Source organism: Hypomesus nipponensis, chromosome 11, assembly GCF_054491055.1.
Source record: "Hypomesus nipponensis isolate SF chromosome 11, ASM5449105v1, whole genome shotgun sequence".
Taxonomy (NCBI): Eukaryota; Metazoa; Chordata; class Actinopteri; order Osmeriformes; family Osmeridae; genus Hypomesus; species Hypomesus nipponensis.
Genome location: NC_140371.1, coordinates 6,580,430 through 6,604,754, shown reverse-complemented (window position 1 = coordinate 6,604,754; position 24,325 = coordinate 6,580,430). Strand labels below are relative to the sequence as shown.

General features: G+C 41.4%; 1 protein-coding gene across 1 annotated transcript in view; it reads left to right on the top strand.

The window, feature by feature from the left end:
- LOC146267933 (cadherin-23-like) overlaps nt 1–24,325 on the top strand; it is a 93,486-nt gene that overhangs the window by 7,785 nt on the left and 61,376 nt on the right. Inside the window, exons 2-3 of the mRNA XM_084709412.1 lie at nt 14,283–14,347; nt 14,454–14,691. Coding sequence (XP_084565538.1) covers nt 14,283–14,347; nt 14,454–14,691 — 303 coding nt within the window. The remainder of the gene's footprint in view (nt 1–14,282; nt 14,348–14,453; nt 14,692–24,325) is intronic.

Here is a 24,325-nt window from a genome sequence, read left to right as displayed (position 1 = left end):
ATATGCAGCACCTTTGCCCATAAAAACAATTGCGATATTTTATCTTTTATACAACGAGTCCTCATCGACTCTTAGTCCTCATTGACTTATTACTACTATTTTATCTTTACCAGTAGCCTTCTCAATTGGGCTGTGGACTTCAATCTTATATTTTACTGCACTGGCATTCCCACAGAAATCAGCAATAATCTGTACATTTGGTTAGGTATTACTACCACCAAACTCGGATACATTTCAAACATCTCAGTTGTAGTCAGTTAGGCTGTAATTAATTCTGCTTTCCGGATCTCCCGGCGCCATTTCTTAGCAAAACACACGTTTTTATGTCACCATTTACGGGTCTTAGTAATTATGAATATACTCGCTGCACTGGGTTCTCACCAGGTCTTAGCTGATATAGGACCAAAGTGCGTCTTTAAAGACTACACTGTGGTGTTTTTCTCAATTTGGAACACAAAAATCGACTTTATATATATATATACACAATTTTATTCTTACCTTGTCCACCAAAAGCTGTGCCACTGGTTTCAAGGATCTTGTCACATTTCTATCATCCCAGGGCAAACTGGCCTCTTTTTGACAGCAATTTTAGCTGCTTATTCGCCTGAGAGATCCAATCTCCCTCATGCATGATTTCAGTTCCTTGTTTGGATGATCCAGTTAACAAAAGACAAAGTTGTAAGAAATATTAATCTATCAAGTATTGCACAGTCGGTGAAGAAAGCTTTATTGCTTGCGGCCGGCTGCAAGGAGACAAAAAGACCACACGCCATGGTGATACAAAGTTTGTCTACTAGCATGCTGTGCTTGCTAACTTTTTAAATGAAACCGCTCTCCACAGTCATTGGTTCATAAACAGGCATGCATTTGTCTTGCCTGGCTTTTGTTTCATTGGCTCCCTTGCATAGACCATGTGCACATGTTTGCGTGTGTGCGTCATCAACCCTGGTTGAATCTCTGGTTCTGGTGTCGTAAAAGCTTCTGTCTCCTTTAAACACACAAACCCCCAAACATCCTCTAGTCTTAGTATGTAACAAATGCTCACCCTCCCCCAGGTCAACTAAGATAAGGTTCCAGTATGTTTACATAAGCCGAGAGTTAACTTAGGGGTAGCTTCTTTCTGCACACATGGACTGTTCAACAAAGTATTATTCGGATATCTGAGATCTTCAAGTTTTCTGACAGAGGCAACTTTAGACTATTTCCCTCTCCCCTCTCAGCAGACGAGACGCATGGCTACAACTTACTCACTCATCAACGCGCCACTCCACAAAACTGGAGCCAACAGGGGTCAGAGAGGAGGAAAGCCTCAGCGTGAGATGAGGGAGAGGGAGAAGTTGGCATAAATATAAATGGCCAACAAACTGTTATTTTATCCTGCACATGCAGGCATGAGCAGCCAGGTGGAGCGATGCCTCCTAAGGAAAAAGAGGAAGGAGGTTTTCTGTTTGATGACCCTTTGACAGTTGGTGGTTGTCACATCATACGGTACTCAACAAAACTCATTCATGTGTCAATTAATTCACACACACACATACATTTGTTAGTACCAGCTTATGTTACCCAAGCTCTTGTCTTTCTCTTTGTTTTAATCTTGAGGACCAGTAAATAAATAAAGAGATCGAGAAAGAAGAGGATGAAGGAGAGCATAATGACAGACAGTCTGGTTACAAAGTGAAACTCATTGTCAGATTATCTCTCTGGAAACTGGAGCTCTCCAGCCTCTCGTCTGATCACACACTCTCCACTGTCACACGCACAAACCGCTTTATTCCCAATGTTTCACATTCTTTCACATGACGTGTATGTGCTGTTAATCTTAGTGACACTCCTTGCTCTATATTGGACTTCCTTACACCTTAGATGCTTTTCTGTTCATACTATCTTCTGCTCTTCCTCCATCACTATCTGTCTCTCTCCTCTTTTCATCTCCCCTATCCCTTTCTCTCCCTCTTTCTCTCCTTTCCACTCTCCATGTCTCCTTCACGTTCTTCCTCTCTCCTCCCCCTTTTGTCTCTCATTCTTGCTATCTCTCTCTTTCTCTCTTGAATGTGGTCAGGGATAATAGAGACAGACTGTTCTGTCCTCTCCACAGCAGCAGTTAGTGTGTGTCCTCACACCTGCTCATTAATGGTTTAGGGAGATAAAGCAGTCGTAAAAGTCTTCCTAACTGTCTCCATAATGCTAGAGTGTCAGCAGTAAAACCCACACAGCTCCCACCAACCCCCATTGCCTCACTAGGTCAGGACAGGAAGGCTGGAGGAAGGTAAAGGAGGATTAAGGTGACTGGGGAAAGCTGAAGGACTGGAATCATGGGGCTGAGGCTGGATGAGACTAAGGCTGGAAGGGACTGAGGCTGGATGATGCATGACGATACCACTAGCTAGAGATTATGATCACACGATCAGTCAGTCAATCTGTGTATGTATGGCACGAGTTGAAAAAGCTTTGCAATGTAGTTTGCTTCAAAAAACTAAAACTAAAAATATTTGTTGTAAGAAATGTCACTAAGTCAGCCTGGATAGATTGTGTGCACCAAACATTGTTTATAGAAGCCTGTTTTATTTGGCTGTATGTTTCTCGCATTAATTTAATTGAAAAAGTCTAAAGTGTTCTCAAAAGCAGGTTTCTGTATGTTTGTATGGGTGAGAAGTATAGGATGACCTTATAGAAGAGATGAAAGGAGAATGATAGAGAGAGTATGACATCCAATGTCTTCATCCCATTTTTCCACTCCCTCAGACATTGGACATCAGTTTTAGTGTCTGTGTGTGCGTTTGTACATGTTTGTATGTGCATGCATGTATGTGGGGCGTGGAAAAGGGGAGTTGGGAGAAGTCTGTGTTTGTACTGGGGGTCATGTCTGTTTGACAGCTGGTCTGACAGCCAGTAATTGGTTTCCTTTTGGGCGTCCCACTCCTCACAGCCCCAGCCCAGCCACAGTCCAGCCACAGCAGAAAGCAATTTTGGCAACAACTCGATTCAAATTCCAAGCCAGTTAAAATATAAAAGCTTATGTTAGTGTCCACCTTCCACCAGCCCAAAGATGGAATCCCGAGCATCTGTTCTTTACCTCCCTGTGTCACCAAGGAGCTTTCACTCACAAACTGGAGAACAGTTTGCGGACCTGGGAACTTCCTGTGCTGGGTTCTATGAAAACGTACAAGAAAAATGAAGAAAAATACTGATTCTGCAGAAATGAATGCAAACAAACACACATTCAAAAAAACACGTACACACACAAACACTCTGGTGTATGCCTGCTGGCTCCACTTTTTGATAGGGAAGAAACACATCATTTAACCAGACTGGTCAACTGAGAACTAATTTCTTTTTTGTAGTGACTGCCTGCGGAGTCCAGGTTTTGCAGTTTATTTTGGCAATCGGCCGTGCAGTTGTGTGTGTAGCTCTTAAACAGCTTAGTTTGGATTTGGTCAGAACCCTGACTTTGATACTGCTGCTGCCTACTCCTGTGTGGTGTATGTATGTGATGTGCTTGTGTATGTGTGTGTGTGAGGGACGTCCTCGGCTATAGTACTTTATATTGAGGAATAATTCACTTTAAAGATATAGACCCTGTATTTGTCTCTCCACATGCCCGTACAGGAGAGTTAAGGACTAGCAAACAGAACACAGACCTCCTGAATTGCCATCTCTACCCCCTTGCCTGGCCTGCTTGTCCACCTACTGTGTCTAAAGTTGAAAGTCTTTGGCGAGCTGTTTGCAAAGTGACCGTGCCTCACTGTCAGCTGATTAGTTGGCTGAGAGGAGTGGTGGTATGAGTGAGTGATTTGGAAGGAGGGATAGAGAGATGGCTATCATAGGGGTAGGATGGATGGAGGGGGGGGGAGAGGCAGGGAGGGAGTATAAAGTCTTTGGCTGAGTGCCGGGTCTGTCACCACAATGACTGCAATCACACTAACACCCTCAGCACTATCGCTGGAGCACTTATGGATCTGTCACTCACCTGGGAGAAAAGGAACGAGGGAGAGATCGAGAGAGGGAAATGGAGAGAGGGAGATGTCACAGTGAAAGTGTTTAGACAAAGATAGGCAGAGGAAAATGGGTAGAGATGAAGAGAGGGGTAGAGTCTGGATGGAAAGTAAGGAAAATACATTTTAAAGGATCCACCAAATGGGAAGGTAGAGAAGGGAGGAGTGGTGTAGAAGGAGGAATATAGGGAAGGGTCTGAGCAGCTGATTAATGGGGTCAGAGAAAGAGGACCGATGAAACTAACAGGTTAATGAGAACCTGAGTAGAGTCCTAAACTGCCCCTCCCTCTCTTAATCTTTCTCTCTTGCGTTCTCTTTCCTCCTTTCACTCTCTATTTCTCTCCCTGTTTATTTTTCTTGCTCTCTCACTCCTATTTTTCTCTCACTCTTTCCATGTTTTTCTCTTTTCCCGTTTCTCTCTTCCCCTCTTTTGTCTTTTGCTATTCTTTGTCTCTTTCTCCCTCTCTTTCTCTCCTCCACATCCCTACATGTCTGTGTTGTGATTCGATATGGTGTAAGTGTTGTGACAACAAAGCCTTGTAGGATGTTTTGGCATTATAGACAAACATTGATTCAGGGTTGAGGATGGTGATATGAAAGAGCTGGCCTCTGAAGTTGCACATCTCTGTTGTACAGCAATGTGTGCTTTAGAGAAAGAAACAAAATGTGATGCCACTAGTGAGTCTGTGTGTGTTTCAAGGAAAGATCATTTTTTTATATGCTTGGAAATACTCATGCGCGTGCACAAACGAACAACACATTCCCTAACACAAAGGCACACACATACAGAAGCACAGCCCTCACCTCCCCCTCTCCCACACATACATACATGCACAATGACACACACACACATTCTCCTCTGCACACAGGGCCACATGGTGGGGTCACCAACAGTATCTTATTGAATCACAGAGGCTAACAAGGTGTGACTGACAGAGCAGGGAGGACACTCACAAGCACAGCCCTCTCACAGGCACAGCCCCCTCAGAAGCCACTCAATTGAGACTCCATCACAACATGCCCCCCAGGCAAGATGCATCAGCACACACAATGGAGCACAGTACACGCGTGTGTGTGTGTGTGTGTGTGTGTGACTCTAAATGCAGTCTTATTTTTGTTGGTAAAGAGCGACCGATGCAGAGCAACCAACAAAATATTATTAAATATCTTGGGACAGCACACACAGCAAGTGATTTGTCAGCATCACCTGGCTACAATTGCCTCACTTCTATGTTGTTTTCATAAAGAAATACGTAGCAGGGAGATTTATATATTGATATACAGTGGGCCTTCCTAGGCAGAACATTTTTTCCGCCTATATTCAAAATGGAACTGACTTGACATCCCCCAAGTCCACGTTTCTGTCTACCCTTACGGAATGAAAATATATTACAGTATATTGGAAAATATAATGTGATATATTAGGCAATATATGTCCATATATGGGATTTAATATTTATATTGTACGGAAATACATGGGATAATATATTGATGATAAATATATCACTAATATATTATAAACTATAATATATATTCATGTAATATATTGCAGAATACAGCAGTAATTGCTGTTTTCCATTTATTGCAACATATTCAACATTAATATATAATATATGTGTTTATATATCCCCAAATATATGCAATTTTATATCTATAAATACCACCATAATGTATTCCGATTTATATGGGGAAATGTATTGGTAATATATGTAAAGATATAGTGTCACATGTATGTTTAATATATGGTAGAATATATTTTAATTATATGTAAAAAATATAGCTGCAAGCAGCGATGCGGGTTCCTCCTCAAAATGCTCCTCAGTTCCACTTTAACTTTACGCTAGTAGCCTAATAAATTCATTCATTGTTGACTATTAACTACTTACTAACCGAGAGTGAGGTCATGCCGGGAAATATCAATACTCAATATCACTAATATCAAACACTGATGTGTTTAAGTGGCTACAGCTGTATCTCCATGTATAAAAACCCTGTCTCTGGAGAATGTTTCATCAGATGCCGACAGACTACCCAATGTACGCTGTGTGTCAGGTCCTTTCTGCAAAAAGCTATATTCAATAAATACTTACTACATTCTAGCAGCTTTGGGTGTATTCATTCTCAAATGTCCACCGCAATTGTCAATACCCCTGAGCCATAGCAACTACCATGTAAAAGGAAAACTTGCCAGTTAAATGAAAAAATTGCCAGATTTAGCTTTTGTGTAGGAATCCCCTCAGAATGAAACATTACCGTTACTATTTTGACTATACAGCTAGTCATACTGTGGTGTACCTGGACACCTGTTTAACCAAATAAATAAATCAGTATCACAAAGATTTGAGGCAATGTGGACATTTACATAAATACACCCCTTTCAGCCATTTTGTATTGTACTGTCTGTCTCTGGAGGGCTGGCAGGCAGTGGCAAGCAGAGCCTGCAGGCAGGCAGAGCAGGCCAGTTGGATGAAGCCATCCTGGGGTCAGAGCTGAAGAGAAGCTGGGTAGTCCAGCAAGGGGTCTGTCTTGCTCACAGCATCCTCTGTTGCATCCTGATAGATCTTTATTTGTCATTGTCACAGGTACAACAAAATTAAAGTGCCCTCCAGTCAGTGCAACATTCATTGGCCTAAAAATCAATAAAAGGATCAAATTACTGAAGTACTAAAATAAACAACAATAACTAATAAATATATATAGAATAAATATACCTGAGACAGTACCATAAACAACACACCAATGTAATATATCCACAGTCATCACATAAAACATAACATGAAATTGTGCACATTATTTTTTGGCAGCATTGACAGTGGTTATTGCAGTTGGATAAAAACTGTGTTAGAGTCTGTTTGTCCTTGCCTTGATTGATCTGTACCGTCTGCCTGACGGCAACATTTCAAACAGGGAGTGCCCAGGATGTGAAGTGTCTTTTATGATGTTCTGGGCTCTTCTGTGTAGGTCTCCCAGTGCGGGGAGAGGCCAGCCAACAATCTTTTGAGCGGTGTTGTTGACCCTCTGGAGCATTTTCCTCTGAGCCACTGTACAGCTGGTATACCAAATGCCTATGCAGTATGTGAGTATACTTTCAATGGAGGCTCGGTAAAAGAACACCAGCAGTCTTTGTATGATGTTACTCCTCAATTCCTGAGTATTCTCAGGAAGGACAGTCTCTGTTGGGCCTTTTTCAGCAGCTCAGAGGTGTCCACACTCCAGGATAGGCTGTCCTGTATGTGGACCCCCAGGAAGCAAAAGTCTGCCACCCTCTCCACACTGATCCGGCTGATGGTCAATGGTGTGATCTCGGTGTTCTTTCTCTTGTAGTCTATTAAGAGTTATTTTGTCTTTGCAGTGTTAAGGAGAAGGTTGTTGGCCGTGCTCCAATTCGACAGCCGCTCCACTTCTTCTCTGTAGGCGTGCTCATCCCCCCCAGAGATAAACCCCGCCACTGTGGTGTCATCTGCAAACTTTACAATGGTGTTACTGTGATAGACAGGGGTGCAGTCGTGTGTGTAGAGGAAGTAGAGCAGGGGACTGAGCACACAGCCCCGGGGGGAGCCAGTGCTGAGGCAAAGGGATGTGGATGTGTGATGGCCCACTCTGACTGTCTGCGGCCAGAGAGGAAGCCGCTGATCCACCTGCATGTGGTATAAGGGAGCCCGAGGTCCCCCAGCTTAATCACTAGCTTGTGTGGGAGGATGGTGTTGAATGCAGAGCTGTAATCCACAAAGAGCATTTGCACATAGCTCCCCTGCTGCTCCAGGTGTGACAGAGCGGCATGGAGTGCTGCGGCCACTGCGTATCCTGTGGATCTGTTCGCTCTGTAGGCAAACTGGTGGGGGTGAAGGCTGCGGGGCATCCTCTGTTACACTCCGTATTTTTTGTTGAGCAGGCCTCTGCATGACCCTCCAGACCTGTAAAAGTGAAGAAAAGATCCATGTCAGTTGTGAAAAATGAAGCTTTTTACATCTACACTTGACATACACTACAGTTTTGACTGTGAAATGCAATGGCATTACTTGAACTTAAATCCAAATGTTTTGAACTGATGGAGACCCGGCCATGCAAAGTCACTCCAAACATTTGGCTCGATTCCAGGCTCTGGCAAGAGTATTTAGCTGTAAACTGGTCAATATACACATCTGACCAAAGACCAACAACTCGCCCTTTGCCTGTTAACAGTGATTCTGACTGTCAGAGACCTTTAAATACGCTGACCGAGTGAAACTAGCCTGGCTAACGTAGGTCGCTTTCTCAGGAAAATGACAAATGAAATAGGCTTGTTTTGAAAGATCCTATATACTGGCTATCTTCAGCAGACTCTTGCCTACAAAAAGCCCTCCCTCCCTGACGTTTTAGGAGTAAAATTGAGTGAACTACAATGTCGTTTACACACTGCCAGTGAGTGAGCGAGCCGAGTCTGTCACTGAGGCTAACGGTGCGTTCACACTGCAGACTTTTTTACCGCTCTGCACCGCCGGCCTTCCCACAGTGCACCATGCTTGGGGGCGTGTCAGACAGATTAATTCAGAGCTGTAGTTCTCTTAAATCACTGTTGTAGTTCGTATAATGTCATGGCAAAATGTGCAGACAAAATACAACTTTTACACACATTAAGCAAAAATCCAATACGCATTGTGGATCTGACATGATCTTATATACAGCACACAATAGGTTATCTTTTTCAACACTTTTTTTTAGGCCGAGTGAAAGATTAAATGCCACCCGCACTCTATGTACAGTAACGGGTCTTGTTCCGTCTGGAAAAAAAGATGCATCAGACATAAACGTTGACATGTGTAACCTTTTATTATATTACTCAATCTCTGCAAATCAATCGCTAGATTATGACTTGCCACTACACATTCACTGTATGGATAGCGAGTGGCTGCCAGCCAGCATTTCAGTGTTGAATGTCAATCGTGTGCCGGGTGAGCTAGCTAGACTATGCAGCTAGCACAGAAGAAAGTTACGTAATGTGAAAAACTGAATTAAAGTACAAAAAAAGTTGTTGACATCTCTGTAATTTAACATAGACGTATCATACAATACTGGGTATGAAGACACATACGATGAGTTGATCTTCCATCTTGAAATTGTCAAACCTAGAAATGTTTACCATGAGCAACAGTTGCTACCTTACAAGAAATACGAAACCAACCCGATTGGCCATCGCTGGCGTTTTCACGCTCCTCATTTACATAAAGTTGAGAAAATCCAACTTTCGCCGCCCCGCTCGCCTTCCCACAATGCCCTATGCGAGCGGCGACGCCCCGCCCGCCTTCCCACAATGCTCTACGCGGGCGTCAACGCTTGGTTTCATTGAAAATGAATGGGACGCCCCGCTCTGCCCGCCCCGCTGCAGTGTGAACGCACCGTAAGTCAAAACAATGTACCCCCGGGACGCAGTCTCACTCCACTTGCAAGTTTTCCACAAATCACAAAAATAATCGGAGCATCTGGCTAAAAGCACAATTCCCACATCTCCTAAAGGCTGCCCTCCTTGACATTTTTGGTGTCGACCGAACTGTGAAATGGTGAACTTATGAACATGACGCGACCAAAACATGGCTGCCGCCTAAGCCTATGCGCCAAAGACTTTCTCGACCCAAATCAAAATTCTGAGCTGACAGGTCTGTGGGGAATTGCTTGTTCTCCTAAAAGCTGCCCTCCTCTAGCTTTTTGATGAATTCGCCAAGATGCTACAGTAACCTACATGATTCAGTAATTACACAGAGGGAAAAAGCTAGCTACTTTTCGAGTTTGGTTTTCCGTCACTCAAACGCACGATTCAACCTGTTAATTAGTAGCGTCATGTATATGTGATCGTTTGAAAGCGGGCCCCACAGAGTACCGTCACACATATGTGATTCTGAACATTCCAACTGACTATTTTCCGATGGACAAAAACTATATGACAATCGCTATAGTATGGCTTCAAAATTTACAATTAGGAGGCTAATAAGTAACACTAGCAGGTAGTAGCATTGCTACGAGTATTATGCTAGGTTGCTAGGTAACGGAAGCTAACTAAAGCTAGCTAGCTTTCGTTTTGAAAAAATAACTACCCTGGTGGCAGCGTCGGTAATATTTAGAACTCACTCCTCTAAGGTTAAAGGTCTAAAAGTGCTGAAACCTTCACCATCATTCAAGAGTAGTGTACTTTCACGAACCCAATAATTGATTCTAGCTTACAATGTGTAAAAATAGGACTTACCGAACGTGGCTGCCTCAAAGCCGGCTATCAGGTGATTCCAGTTGTAAACAACAATAGCCGCCAAAAATGTTGTTATATTCGTAACGGCGAGCTGCGATTGGAAGCGAAATGATGGTGAGGGCGGGGCTTGGTCAACACACCATTTCAGGAAGGATGTGTGTGCGTCTCGCCAAGCTTGTGCGTGTCAGTAGGTTGACCACCTGTTCCTCTTTGCGCTGCTAGGACAGCATTTTTAATATGAGACATGCGGAACAAGGGGTAAAAATGCTGTGCGACACAACGCAAAGCAGGACAGGTGGTAACCCTAGTGTCAAGGGGCAGGATGAGTCTGTGAGAATTTGGAGCCCGCGCACTGTGGAGCAATTCAATTGAATTCAATTATATATTGACATACTAAGGTGAAATTGTTTATGCTACTTCAGAGTAATGTCGTCTTAAACCCTATTAGGTTTGAAATACAATCAGTCAAAATTATATTTGATTTATTAACCAAAAAAATATTGAGGCAATTTGGACATTTACATAAATACACTTCTTTCAGCTATTTTGTATTGCATTTCTTATTCAATTTGACCCTTTATAAAAACATGTATTCTACACATCTGTAACAAATTTCAAGTCGATTGGATCTATGGTTCATGAGGAGAAGGGTTTTGAAGGTTGTACCAAATTTGGACAGTACAGCAAAATCTATCATGGCAGACCTTATGGGTTCTTGAGGCTTTTTTGTTCCCTATGAGATATAAGGCATGTATACCAATTTTCAGGCATTTTGGAGTAATGGGGCGCTGGGGAAATCACGTAGACTTTGGGCGTGTTTTATAGCGCCACCTATGGGCGTACATGGGCCACTAGCCGTCTGGAAGTAATGAGTGACCTGTTGAATCATTGGGCCAAATTGGAAAAAATCGAGTCCAGGACTTTTTGAGCTATTGGGCCATTTAGCTGAGAAATATAATAAAAAGAATACTAACAAAAACAATAGGTTTCCTCCTACCGGAGGAACCCTAAATATAGCTGCAAGCAGCGATGCGGGTTACTCCGCAAAATGGAAAAATATTATAAAAATATACATTGTAGAAGGTCAAGAGTTGGACAACAAGAGAGCAAAACTACTTCATGTTGGGCCAACTACAATAGTCTGAATGGGGATTTGAACTCATGAGCATAAGGTTACAAGCCAGACTCTCTATCCTCTCTGCTACACACCAACTGTTGAGAATGAATGAGTAGAAAGGGCAGAGAATTAGCTTTGGTCAGCTTTGGGACAAAGGTTAAGAAGCGGTTCACATTTCAAAGTGGAATTGCATGAAATTGCGCATGGTATTTCATAATGATGTCATCCTGTTTAACTAAACAGATATTCAAATTTAAGACAGGCTAAAAGACAGCGGCTGGATTCAAACCTGCAACCTTATACTTTGCAGGTCACTGTCCCAGTCCATTGAGCTATTCTCAGTGTTGAATATTGTCATGTTCTGTTACTGTATAAAAAAGTACACTGTTTCGTCTGTGGTTAGAGTTGTTAGATTCAGCCAAAGTTTAAACTACTCAAATTCAATCATATTTTGACTTGCCAACGTGAAATTGTTGATGGTACTTCAGAGTGATGTCATCTTGAACCCAATAAGGTTTGAAAACGATCAGTCAAAATGATATTTGATTTATTGACACAAAGACATTGAGGCAATGTGTACATTTACATAAATCCACCCCTTTCAGACATTTTGTATTACATTTCTCATTCCATTTCACCCTATATAAAAATACACCTGCCCGCACACTATCCCAAACCATGCTGTTAACCTCCCTCCCAGCGCAAGTCACGCCAAAGCAGAAATGCTGTAGCGGACGCAAGAGGTTTAGATGACGACCAAAAATTGCCTCTCACAGTCAAAACACATTGTTCTCAACACTGTTTCCAGAATATCTCAAAGATGGCTTGAAGACCGCTTTCCAGAACCACAGTCAACTTACGGTCAAGAATAGCCTCATTGGCAAAAGGTTTATGGCACAGGCAATGATCAACTCCTTGCGGACATTGATGTACAATAGCCGACTCTCACTTCCCATTAAACCACACAACATGCACTCTCAGAGTGACCAACAAGATTATTTTAACTAACAAACAACAATATTAAAAAACATCTATCTGAATGAACGCAACAACTGAAAACCCTTGCATAGCTGTTGTAACCAAACTATTTTCCACAAGTTTTGGCGTTTTTTGACATGCCACACTGCATGCTGGGTACCCAAGAGCGCTGACGCTGATGATCTAGCTGTGCTCCGACCGTGATGTGACGAGATGCTAGTGACACGCTAAGGTCTCGGAGTCTCCTGAAATGGAACGCATCTTTCTGCCTTGAAGCTGCGTGCGCATCATCATCAAGACCCCATGTATATGGCAAGATAACATCCAAGCTAACAATTTCTCCAAATCTGACGGCAGCTTTGTATACCATATGTACTGTGTTATGGTTGTTTGAGTTAAACAACTTGCTTAATGAATTAAATGGCTGATAAATGTCAAATCCAACTATAAATGTATAAAAGAGAGAGTTCCAATCAAATCTGAATTATTTTTAACCTAAAGGTTTAAAAGACAACCTTTGCCTAAACTGACATGCACCAACTCAGAGAACTGAGTGTCAACATCCATTTACATCCACATTGTCTCTATTTTTTACTCTACACTTAAGGCAACTATGTTTAACTTAATGTCTGCACCTCTCTGTCACCAACTGTCTCTGGAGTGGGGGATGGGGGCTTCACAGGGTGTCTACAGGTGTAAACAAGTTAAATTTAAGACCTTTTAATAACACTTCCAATTGAAATTAAAGACCAAATTTACGATGGAAATACAAATCAAAAGTGGAAATATACAGTTATCTTCCCAAACACTGATGTCTCTTCAATATGAACAGTATGGTAAAATGACAACAATCAGTTGAGTTTAAGAACATTGACTAAATGTGTGTAATGTGAAAGGATAACACAAAAATGTAATTGCTGTCCTAAATTATATTTTTTATTACACAATGGTGGAGCAGAAACTAGCAATTCCATGAATCCCATGGAAACAAAGGCAAATGTGTGAGATGTACTGATGGGGAGCACAAATCATCCCAGAAGCAGTACTTCTCTTGAGTGTTTTTTATTCAGATGACTAATCATTGGATTCAAGTCAAAATTCTATAACTTGAACTGGTTTCATTACTTAAGACCCTAAAAGTCAGCAGCTTGGCATGCTGGGACATGGAAAGGATTAAACATTTAGACTTTCTTCAAAGTAAAAAATGCTGGTTTGTCCTTTTTCATCAATGTCCTAAAAAAAGCAGTCTGCAGAGCTACTGTGTCAAGCAGGGCCTGCAGGCAGTCAGTCAGGGCAGGCCAGCTGGATGAAGCTGTCCTGGGTCAGGGCTAAAGAGAAGCTATCCTGATTCTGATTCTGTCCAGCTAGAGGGGGGTAGTCCAGCAAGGGATCAGTTTTTCTCTCAGCATATAATAATAATAATAGGAATACTAACAAAAACAATAGGTTTCCTCCTACCGGAGGAACCCTAAATATATAAGCAGCAATGGCAGATTCCTCCTTCAAAATTGCAAAATATTGTAAAATTGACATAATAGATAGTTACACCGGGATTACCCAGAAAACTAGAAACTGTTTTGTCCCAACAAAAAAAAAAGCACAAGTCTGGAGTTGAACCTGGAAACCTTTGTTTACCAACACAACCTCTTCCAATTGAACCATTCCAGGATCTAGACTTTGCCGTGACCGTGATATAAAATTACTCATACCGTGATAGAAGATTTTGGCCATATCGCCCACCCCTACTGTCTGCTGTTGCGTGCCCTTATAAGGAGCTGTCTGGGCGTGTATGTATGCAAATTCAGGAGCACGAGGACGCGCTTTCAACTTAAGAAAACTCTTCCCGGTGCTTCTGCTGCGTAGGAACACATGATGTATTTTTCTTACGTTGTTTTTCCGAAGCCTGTAAGAAACATTTCAGAAGAAACTTCAGTATCTGTTCGAGAATGAGGCCCAATCTCTCTCTACCTCTCTACAGGCTACAGATGGTGATGTTGGCCCTTTTGGGGTTGTGAGCTATTTCTTCAGTGATGACCCCGACCAGTAAGACAAACAAACCCAATCTTAAACTCCCATTGCATGCACAGATGTAGGGAACACACCTAGCCTCCTCACTGGCATGTCTGACAACCTTCCCTTCCTCTTGCAGGTTCTCACTGGACGCTGTGACAGGCTGGGTGACTTTGAAATACAGCCTGGACTTTGAGCTGATGCGACGCTTTACGCTGACGGTTCTGGCAAGGGATGGCGGTGGGGAGGAGACCACGGGCAGGCTGAGGGTCAACGTGCTGGACATCAACGATAACCCGCCCATCTTCCAGAAGGAGGTGTACGTGGGCTCACTGAGGGAGAACGAGCAGACCCCGCAGCAGGTGGCCAGAGTCAGAGTGAGTGAAATACACACACACATACACACCATGGTTAGTTTTTTGTTGGTAAAAAGCCTTGAAAGTAAGAAAATTCATATGATCACCACAACTCTTGCTCAACCGAAAAACACAAACAAACCCACAAACAAACTGCTTTGTGACGTATGATGTTTGCAGTGGATTCAACAAATTGTGAACTGGGAAACTCCGACTTTTCGGTTCCAGAAAAGCTGATTTGAATGAGTTAAATCAACTCGGAGTATGTCCACTCTGAATTTAGCACAGGCATGAGAACTATAAACACCAATATCAATGGAACTCCGATACTAGAATCCACCATGGCACCCGGCGACACAAAACGTTGTCCTAATTCACCACACTTCAGATAGAAGTGTTAATACATGTTTATGGTGAATCTGAGCACATATTCCGCAAAAAAGCAACATGTCTGCGTAAGAGAGACATTTGGCGTGGGAGACAATTCCTGGCCGAGTCAATGCATACATTTGAATGCAGTCCATGCATTCAACATTTAACACTGTCCGTTAATCTGGGTGTGCTTGCCTTCGGCGAGCACAAACCATTGTAATCTCACATATATATTTATTATTATTAATAATGTTAATTTTCGCGCTGAAGGATTTAGATTGTTTGTGTCTATTCCATTATGTAATGATGGTATTCAATGACACAAATATGTGTTCTAGAAAGAGTGGTCTGGAGTCGCAGAGGTCCGATAATATCAGCTTTAATGCAGCAGTTGGAAATCAACAAGTACAGAGCTCTGGGGCTGTCTACGCTTCCCTACCCACAACAGAGTTTGGGTTGGTTCACAAAGTCCAACTGGCTATCTGTCCCTGCCCCAGCATATATTATACAGTGCAATTGAAACACAAATATCAAAAAAGGGTTGAGCTTGTTCTCTCGTGTATCAGGGAGTTGTTCTTCCTTACGCATCCCACCTGCTCGGGCTCTCTCTCAGCCCGCATTCAAGGTTGCTTCTGAAATGGAGAGATAACAACGCAAACTACAGCCTGTTTTCCACACCCTGTGTGAGACACAATGTTTTAAGCCTGAGCACACTTCTAAGTTCATAAGACATACATTTAATAAGCACAATACATAATTTTAATACATGCATCCTTTATAAAGTCTTATGAACATTGTTCCCGTTGCTAATAGTGCACAGTGCCCGTGATGCATTTGGTGATTAAGATGCCCAAATATTAATAACTGGGATTATAGATAGTGCCATGCCCGTGATACAGCTAATGATTATAGTTCTAGAATTGTAATGTATTATAAATTCTTTAGCGCCCCTAAGGCTCAGTCAATATTTGGACTACATAGACGATGTCGATGTCAAAAGGTTTGTCTTGGTCCCGATTGCGTTGGTTCTATTCGAATTTATGTTCCGTTGCACGGTTTAGGTTTTAATTACGTTTTTGTGGCAAAAGTTAAGCTAACGGTGGCTAACTTGCTAGCCACAATCACTGACGCTACTGACGTCACGAAATATCGCGTGACTACCTCTAGCAGAACATTAGTTAAGCAGCTCGTTAACTTCTGGGAGATAGCTAGGCTAACTGCTTTACTGCAAGGGAGCTGCAGAAACGCCACAAGCAAAGAGGTCGGGGTGATAACTATTTACTCATTTTAATCTGTGATATAAAATACAATTGTGAAGTGTAATGTACAATATAAGCTGATATAAGGAAGTAGTTACATCTACTTTCGGAAACAGTAGTCAAAAGGAGTAAAAGGAGTTGTACAAACTGCATCTCATGAAGCAAGTGCAAAAAACTGACCAAGAGACAGTGTATTTAAGGCAGTAGAATAATGGCTGATCTTGTAAGGCTGGGTGTCAACCTGCCCCCACCTCTCATATGCTAAAATCTGGAGTTACTGGACGGAGTCTCAACTTGATGGCTCTCACACCTCATTGTGTAACTAACTGTAGCATTGCTAGTCATATGTTGATAAGTAAGGGTCAAGATTGTGGTGTGATTGGTTGTTCTTTGGTATAAAAGGAATTATGAAGCATTGTTCTGTGGATTCTTGATCTCCTGAGACTTTCTCCTCAGCTCTGGCTTGTCCTACTTCTTCCTCACCTCTTCGTTTCTATCTCTGGTTTACAATAATCATGGAAGGGAAGGTAAGAGTAATGTATTTATATTGGTATTGGCATTATTTGGTTAATGTTAATACACTGTTCAGCTTCCCATCTTCCTTGAAATCATAGGCAAATGAGTTTTGGCTGTTGGACAATATTATCCCCTACAATCTTGAAATTGATTTGCTGGAACACCAGTTACAGGAGGCTACATGGTCACAGGTGAATAATGTTAATTGTACGAAAAATAGCATCGGTATATAAATACTAGTTGTTGGTTTTCTATTTGTAGGCAAAAAAAGAAGACCACATTAAATGTCAATGATTTGTCTTTATTTCAGTGCCAAAAAGCATTTGGTCGATTCTGAGTGCATGTCCACGGTGTGTAACATCAGCAAAGTAAGGGCTGAGAATGTTGCTAAAATAAACTATGGAGTCTGACGGAAAACAGTAACGTTAAATTAGGTATTCATTAGGGAACTAAAGCACATCGAATCGCAGTCTTAAAATCCTCTCCCGGCGTATAACTAAGTGAATTACATTTTATTCGAGATCGGTCGGCTGAACCAGGAAAGGACACCCCATGTCTGCCAACTGTATGGCTCAGAAAGTGGGAGGGGATACGCAGAAATGCAGAGTTTGTCATGGAAAACCTCCTAGTCAGTAGGTTAGGTTCACAGTAGGGATGTGCATCTCCATCACTGAGGACGATGTACACATCTCGATGCACTGCCAAAGATCCGATACATTAAAGATACATAAAAGCAACTACTAATGCAATACGATTCACCCCTATTGCAATGCAGTGCGATTCAACACAAGGAGATTCGATGCAAAAGAATATGATGCTATGCAATTTAATATGTATAATGATTTCTTTCTTTGTCAGACAGCAAATCATCAATTAACTAAACAAGTGAAAGTTTTACTTCATATATTAAGCAAAGTCTCTGACAAAAGATAAAATAACATCAGGCCAACACCTTGCCTTAAACCAGTCCTTCTTTCCTGTTGTATGTGTTCCCTGAATGTAAAAAAGGGTAAACAATTACTGGCACAAGCTAGTGCTGTAAGCTGCTGTAAACACTGTCATAACACCACACACTAAATTAAACTCTTACGTCCTACTTTAAGGTTTTTCTCAATGACTCAGCTATCCCTCGTCTTACTTTGTCGTACACAACCAGGATTTGTTTCTCGGAGAATAGCTTCCTATTCTTACTTGGGGTATCGGTGGAGCTAGCCACTGACTGTAGCCATTGCTGAATCCGAGGGGGAGGCAGACGTATCCACACAAATAGGGATTTCATCCCACATTGTTTTGATTCGGGCAATCGCATCGTGAGCTTTGATGCCGATGCACCGATGCAAACCGGTGAATCTTCCCATCCCTACTATGGATGAAGGTGCTCAGATTATACAAAGAGCGTTTATCCCACCAGCATCAAGGGTCTTCAGAGACAGAAGTAATGCTAGAGGTATAGGTTCAGCAGGCCCAGCATAGTTTATCAAGATAGATTTTATTGTAATTCTTTAAAAAAAAGTTAGGATGGCAATGAACACAGCAGTCTACCATCCTTAGTAGAAAAAAAGAGTAGTAGACTGTAATAGTAGAAAAGAGGGTAGTAGACTGCAGTCTATGTAAGTAGGCCTAGACTATGTAGTCTGCTGGAATCACTCATAAGGAAGCAAACTCACTGTAGCCAAGCCTTGTCCACTGTTCAGTCTGTCTGCATCTCTGTGTGTCTTTGCATGTGGGACATTCTTTAACAGGGTTGGTGACTTAAAAAGGTTTAGCAAAGGCAACTATGCCATGGAATATGAGTATACCTTGCTCCAAAGCAGTACCTGAATATTATCATCTTGAAACAAAGAATCAATTAGACTTTTTATTCAATTGTATAAAGTATTTTTATTGTTTAAAGAAGCCTATATGTTGACAAGCCTCTGTATTACTTCATCCTCTCCTTCTGGCTTCCCCAATGTTATAGGTGCAATGTACTGGGTGTATCCAGGCCCACTGGAAGACTCAGGGGGCAACTGCCTGGTGCCCCCATGGTTGAAAAAGGGTTTCTAAAATGTCCTCTAGAGTGGCAAAAATGTGCCCTACTGTCTGCCATTCACATTGTGAAATATGCTTGAGTGCCCAGGATGCCCCTTAATAAAATAAATAATAGTGTGCCCTCAATAAATGTAAAAACATGTCTTAATGAGTTTCTTTATAGTAGAGAAAATGTGATGCAGTACCCTATAAGGTGCCCTTACAATGGTCTAAATTTGACTGTTCCCGTGCTCTTAATTCCAATGGCAAATGGTGCTGTTATGAAGTGCCCTCTATACTGCCCCTACATCAGTGGTGAAAATCTGTTTGGGGGGGACAATTATATGAAATTTTCTCAAGGGCAATTTCTGCGGGGGACACCAAAATGATTGCTGTAACACAGCTGACATCGTAATATGTTAAATGTATATTGAGGAACCATAATTAATACTCCTAGATAATTTATAGTTAGTAACGTTTACGGGAAGAAAATATATTTACCAATCTATGACAGGGTATCCGCAGGCCTGGCTCTGCCCTCCTACATACTTCCGCTCAATTTGGATTTCGCTTCAGTAGTAGGTCTGGGAGCTAGGCTCTGAAGTCGGTTCAGTAATGGGGGGCGGAGAAAGATGCGAGCGAAACTATTCTGCGGTTGTGGCAGCAACGCTGCCGAATATCCATAGGTTAAAGCCAGAGCAAGAACATTCCTTGCTGAGTTTGTTGGTGGCCGTGATGTTGTGGCCCTCCTCCCCAAGGGGTTCGGGAAAAGTTAGATTTTCCAGCTACGGCAGCTAGCTCCGTTACAGTAGTGGTGAAGGAGTTGGCTAAGGCAAACGCTTGCGATTGGTTATGGCAAATCAGAGTGGCTCTGGGCGGATCCAATAGTCTTTAACTTCAACAGAGGACCCGCCTTCTAGGAAGTTATCGTTTGTCAATGGAGAGATCCCAGACCCTCTGTACAAATGTAATGTACGAGGGTCTGGTTAGGACCAGGTTAGGTATCCGTGGGGTCTTAAAAAGTATTAAAAGTTGATAAATCCATTTAGGGAAAATTAAGGCCCTTAAAAGGTATTAAAAAGTCTTAATCCCGATTTTACAAGGTATTACATTTTGTTCACACTTTGTCCAAAGAGTTTGACTCCAAAAAGAATGCATGAATATATTTATTTTCCTCCCCATGACGATTATAAACAACGAAGTGCTCGTTCAGTGAGTCACGTATTTTGCAAAATGCACGGTTAGGTGATGTGTCGCCCTCAACATGTAGCGAAACAAACTTCGAAATGGGGAAATGTACATTTGCGGACTCCTGGTTGGAGAAGGATGAGTTTATACAATGGCTGAAGCCTGTCCCTGAAAACAGGCTTACTGTACATATTGTAAAAAGAAGATAAGCATAGCTTCGATGGGCATCAACGCTGTCAAGGCCGCCATTGGCCGCAGATAGCAGCCGCAGCTGTCCATTGCCAGTTTCTGTGCTCCACCAGGGACACCACCACCCAACAAAACAGCTGAACTTGTCAAAACAGCTACGACAACGACCTCTGCCTCATCGTCTGCCGACATCAGGGTGGCTATGGGTGGCACATCAACAATGCGCACTGAGGTTATCTGGTGTCTCAATACTGCGGGGAATCACCGCTCACTGAACTCACATTCAAATATTTCTATAAACCTTGCCTTTTATTTATTATTTATTAATTATTTTGAGCTTTGTTTCTTACGAGCTTATCTGAGTTCTTTTGTATGGTTGTGCTCTATAGATTTATTTGGAAACTACAACTGTTTATTAAGTTTAAGGTTTTTTGCAGATCAGAACTTGAAGTGGCAATGAGGTCTTAAAATATTTTGAGAAGGTCTTCAAAAAGTCTTAAAAAGGTAGTGAAATTAACTTCAGGATTCCTGCATATACCCTGTATGATTTGAAATACATTTTTATGTATTGTAATATATTATTTTCCGTTACATTGTTAAGATAATTTCTTTATCAAGAAATGCACAGAGTCGTCGGATTCAAAGAAAGTACAATAGTTTAATGCTTTCCAGCAAGGAGACAAAGTCTGATCGCAATAAAGTTTGTCTGCTAGCATGTTGCGCTAGCTATCTATTTAAGCAGAACCGCTCTTTACAGTCATTGGTTAAGACAAAGGCATGCAAATGTTCCATGGCTCTTCTTCATTGGCTCCTTGCATAGACCCGGCGCGGGCGTGTGTGTGTTTGAGTGTGTGTGCCTTTTGACCCCTGTAAGCTTGATCACATGATTCACCCAACACAGATAAGGCCAGACATCTTTTATGGCCTCTCCAGTAAGAGAGAGTGGTCAGCCAAGGTCTCCTTGTTTACATATGCCTAGTGTTACCCAAAGTTCAGATTTGGGGGTAGGCCTCTCTCTACACACAAGGAATGCTGAACACAGAATCATTCTTATACAGGATAAATGTGTTACATCTTCAATTTTCCCAACACATTGACCAATATATTATATATGGAAATATATGGGATAATATATTGTAGTGCTGTCAGTTTAACGCGTTATTAACGGCACTAACGCAAACCCAAATTAACGGCGTCAATTATTTTATCGCGCGATTAACGCTCTTTTTGGCCTAGCAAACTTTGTAGTTTTTTTCACATGCTGTTGCAACAACTACCGACGTTAGAAAAACTACAACACCACACCGGATCTAGCTAGACCGGAAACAAAACAACAGGCACGCCAAACACTCGTTTGGCTTGCGAGCTGGCTAAAGAGTAGTAGCAGAGCCCGTTTACGGATATTAGACATTCTCTGGTAGTAGGCTAACGTTACGTTTTGAGTGGATGACGAGCGCGAGATGCCGAAATGGATGCCAATAAGATTCTGAATGGAAAGTTAGCTTTTAAAAAGTTGCCAAATGGTTCTATTGACAAGACCAGTGATCTGTGTGTTTTGTCGTTGTAAACTGAGCTATCATCGAAGCACGTCCAGTCTGAAATACCACTTGATGGCCAAGCACACAGCTGATGCGAATTCTCTGCCCCCTCGTCAAAGCCAGGCGATTGCAATGTTGTTTTCAATAAAAAAAATATTTGCACAAAGCAATCCGAACCACTTTTCTATGTTGATAAGAGCATTAAAATTTGAAAAAAGATTGGGACAAAAAGAAATCAGGGACATTTAGAATAGATAAAAATGTGCGATTAATTGTGATTAATCGCGAGTTAACTATGTCATTAATGCGATTAATCGCGATTAAATATTTTAATCGTTTGACAGCACTAATATATTGATGATAAATATATTACTAATATATTATAAACTATAATAGATATTATAAACTATAATATATATTCATGTAATATATTGCAGAATACAGCAGTGATTGCCGTTTTCCATATATTTCAATATATGGAACATGAATATGTAATATATGTATTTATATATCCCAAAATATATGCAATTATGTATTCATAAATAACCACCATAATGTATGTACCACTTTATATGGGAAAATGTATGGTTAATATATGTAAAGATATAGTGTCACATGTCTGCTTCATATATGGTAGAATATATTTTAAATATATATGTACATATATGAGAACAAGCCCATACAATGTACAGACATATGGTGATATTTACATTTAGTCATTTAGCAGACTAACTTATCCAGAGTGACTTACAGTAAGTTACAGTAAGTACAGGGACATACCCCGAGGCAAGTAGGGTGAATTGCCTTGCCCAAGGACACAGCTTCATTTTTTCACTGCCGGGAATCGAACTGGCAACCTTCTGATTAATAGTCTGATTCCCTAACCGCTTAGCCATCCAGAAGGTATTCTAATAAGGTTGTCAACGGCAGTATTTCAAATGGAATCTCGATTCAAACAGTACCACCTGCTAACTGAAAACGTAAATACCGTAAGATTTACATTTATTTAGGGGGGAATGGCTAATTCAAAAAAGTTTGCTTGAAGCTATCATTGTCAGTATATATTTCAAATATTTTTCCATATAATTTTACCTATATTTAAAATATATTCCACAATATATTGAACACATCTGTACATATTTTTCATGTATATATTTCCATATAATTAGGATTCCCCCGTCAGGAATAGGCTTTAAGGTGACTTCCCCCTGAAGTACCCTGCAAAGTTGCAGGGCATTTTATTATTTAGTAACTGAACACTGCTAAAGTGTAGATCCTGGAATGGCTCAATTGGATGAGAGGTTGTGCTGGTAAACAAAGTTTTCCAGGTTCAACACCATGCTTTTTTTTTTTTTTTTTACAAAATAGTTTCTAGTTGTCTGGGTTATCCCGGTGTAACTATCTATTATGTCAATTATTATGCAATATTTTGCAATTTTGAAGGAGAAATCTGCCATTGCTGCTTGCAACTATATTTTTTTTACATATAATTAAAATATATTCTACCATATATTAAACATACATGTGACACTGACCCCCCTATTTTGACGATCTGAAACGCAAGTATCAAAACGCAAAGCGCAAGTAACTTTGTGGGCGTGACTTCAGCTTGGTTGTTATTTTGCCGGCGGGATAAATGACTTTGCGCCTGGCGCAAATCTAAAAAGGGTTGGTCTAAAGTAGCTACATTACTAATGGGTGTGGTTTGGGCGTAACGTGCAATAAACCAATCAGAGCATCATCTCACATTCCCTTTAAGAGCAGCGCTTGTTCCATAGTAAATTGCTATTATAACGGCGGATTTGCCAGGCGCACGCCAGCAGTTCACAGCCGAGGAGATCGACGTTGTCGTCAGGGCCGTAAAATATAGAGAAGTGACATTGATTGAGAAAGGCAGAGCAGTTTTCTCATTGCACTAAATTGCCCACTCATGCTACTCATTCAAATTATTATTCTTATTTTTACATGTATATATATATTTTTTAATTGTTATATTAAAAAATTGTTTAGTTCTTAGAATTAGTTTAAGTAATGTACTTAATTTATACCAGCATATGTTTATTGTTTGCACCTTCCTACCACAGCAAATCGCGTATTTGTGTAACATAAGCTTAATGGCGAATAAACCGAATTCTGATTCTGATGGGCATGGGAGAAGAAACCTAACCAAATTAGCTTCGGTTAAACAGTCATGGGAGGAAATTGCCACCGTTGTTACAAATGAAGTTCACATACATAGAAATTTCTTATGAAAATGTTTTTATAATCATCGAAGAAATGTAACACGCCATAAATCAAAACAAAGTAACTTAGCTTCGCAGAAAGAAGACCCTGGCCCCGCCAGCAGTGTGCACGGACCAAGCTTGCGCCCTTAAAATAGCATCTGAATATTACGCCATTGACTTTAAACCACGTTTTTCCTGGTCAGTGGCGGAATTGTTTTTCTGAAACTGCAAAATAGCACCAGGGAACGTTTGCGCCGGAACACGCCTCCTTTTTCGCTGAACCGCCCACGGGAGCGCAAAGTCATTTCGACGTGCGTCTGTGGAGGGAAAAGTCGGCTTTGCGTCGAGTGCAAACTAG